At 56.3% G+C, this 1,925-nt stretch overlaps 1 protein-coding gene across 1 annotated transcript in view; it reads right to left on the reverse strand.

Annotated features, from left to right (window-relative positions):
* Positions 1 to 1,646, reverse strand: part of Gipr (gastric inhibitory polypeptide receptor) — an 8,196-nt gene extending 6,550 nt beyond the window's left edge. The window contains exons 1-4 of the mRNA XM_021219488.2: positions 1,587 to 1,646; positions 1,135 to 1,237; positions 678 to 785; positions 121 to 224 (exon numbers count right to left, since the gene is read on the reverse strand). Of these exons, the coding sequence (XP_021075147.1) occupies positions 121 to 224; positions 678 to 785; positions 1,135 to 1,237; positions 1,587 to 1,643 (372 nt within the window). The 5' untranslated portion in view covers positions 1,644 to 1,646. The remainder of the gene's footprint in view (positions 1 to 120; positions 225 to 677; positions 786 to 1,134; positions 1,238 to 1,586) is intronic.
* Between the last annotated feature and the right edge of the window lie 279 nt (positions 1,647 to 1,925).

Below are 1,925 nucleotides of genomic sequence, written 5' to 3' on the forward strand. Positions count from 1 at the left end.
CTGGAACTCACTTTGTAGACCAGGCTGGCCTCAAACTCAGAAATCCGCCTGCCTCTGCCTCCCAAGTGCTGGGATTATCGAGGTTTTTTTGAAACTCTCTCCCAGAGACCCCCCCCTCACCTGAAAGGCCCCATTCTTCTCTGGATTCTCACACTGGGTGTGGTCTCTCCAAGATCCCCACTGGCCATCACTGCCACACTGGCGGAAGACGAAGCCTGCAGCCACTATGGGAGCATAAGGGATGGGGTGGGGGTGGGGGTGGGGGGAGAGGGTGTCAGAGGTGTAGCAGTTCATCACTGTAAACTGTTGTACACATTTGGGAGGCCGAGGCAAAAGGATTGCCGTGAGCTCAAGGGCAGTCTGGGCCCCCATGTTGACTCAACAGGCAGAGACGTTGGCAGTCAAGCCAAAGAGACCGGAGTTTGATTCCAGATACCCACGTGGTGAAAGGATGCCTGTAAATTGACCTCTGATCGCCACACCCCTGCCATAGCTCATTCATCCACACACACGCAATAAATAAAGACAAGGATAAGTAAATCATGTGACAGAGCCCAGGGGACACAGACATTGGGAGAAAGACAACTGATTTGACTGACAGGGTCAGCTGACAGGTAGGAGCAGGAGGTGCTAGGTGAAGGTAGAGTCCGGGATGAGGGGTGCGGGGAGCGCCTCACCCTGATGGTACCAGGGCAGATACCAGGGGCAAGACACCTGGGCAGTGCTGTTGACGGCCGTGTAGTTCCAGCAGGCATACATATCGAAGGAACCGTTACAGGCCAGGCCTAAGGGAGAGGGAAACAGAGCCGAAGGCTGAAGGAGAGGGGCTTTTCATTCTTCTACACCTCCAAGTTGCATTAGCTTCTTACTGGCCACAAGCTCCACCCACCAGACCTCAAGACCCCACCCATTCATCGTCCCAGCCCCACTGCAGGCTCCTCCCACCAAGTAAATCCCAAATCCTTATTATTCTCTAGAAAGTTCAATTATCAAGCTCCACCTCCCAAACCCGCCCAGGGCTCCTCCCACCTCCTCTGCTACCTTCCAGGATTCTTGTGTCTTCAGACTCCAACCCTGGTCCTCACAGCCTTCCCGAGCCAAGCCCCACCCATCTCCCAAGCCCTCCAATCACACCTGAGGGAGGGTCTGTGGTCTCCAACTTCTTTTGGCACTCCTGGCCATAGCGCTCCCAGCGCTGGTACAGCTGTTCCCCCGTGGTCTGCCCCTCAGAGTCTGTCTAAGAGAAGAAAGAAGGGAGGACCCCCCAGGGTAATCTCCTCCCAGGCAGCAAGCTCAGCTGGGAAAGGCCAGAAGAACCCTTAGAGATATGGAGGAGCTGTCCAGTGTTTTTGCACAGGAGTTCTGGGTGGCTCAGAAACCTCTTAGATGGGGTTGGGGTGCCTAGAAAATCGCCCAAAGGAAGGGGTAGCTTGTCCCCACCTGGAGGACTTGTGAAGGAAAGTGTGTGAGGAGAAACTACCAGTTTATACAGGGAGTGGGGACGAGCAGCCTTAAAACTCTCCCTAATGTAGGGAAAGGCTTAAAACCACCCCAGAGCGTCTGTCTACATCTCTAGAGGTCCTCACCTCCGCCCTCTGGAGTCCCCACAACCACAGCAGCAGAAGCAGCCGCCGCAGGGGCATCCTTGAAAGGTGATGGAGACTCTGGCCACTCGGAGGCAGTTGGGCTGGAGGGTCCCAGAGCAGAACCAACTCTTGGGCTTCAGCTCACCTGGCCAGAAGCACATGGCGTCTGAGGCCACGCCCCCCCATTTCCGCGAGTGCGGATTCGGGGCGGAGCAGGACTAGGCGCGGCCTCCAGTAGATCGGTGAGGCCGGTGTCAGCTAAGCGATTCCCAGGCCCTCCTAAGTGTTGCTGAGGCAGCCAAGGTGGAAGGGAGGGGTGTTTGCTGAGGGGCCTGTTGC

The sequence above is a fragment of the Mus pahari genome, chromosome 19 (assembly GCF_900095145.1).
Source record: "Mus pahari chromosome 19, PAHARI_EIJ_v1.1, whole genome shotgun sequence".
Lineage (NCBI taxonomy): Eukaryota > Metazoa > Chordata > Mammalia > Rodentia > Muridae > Mus > Mus pahari.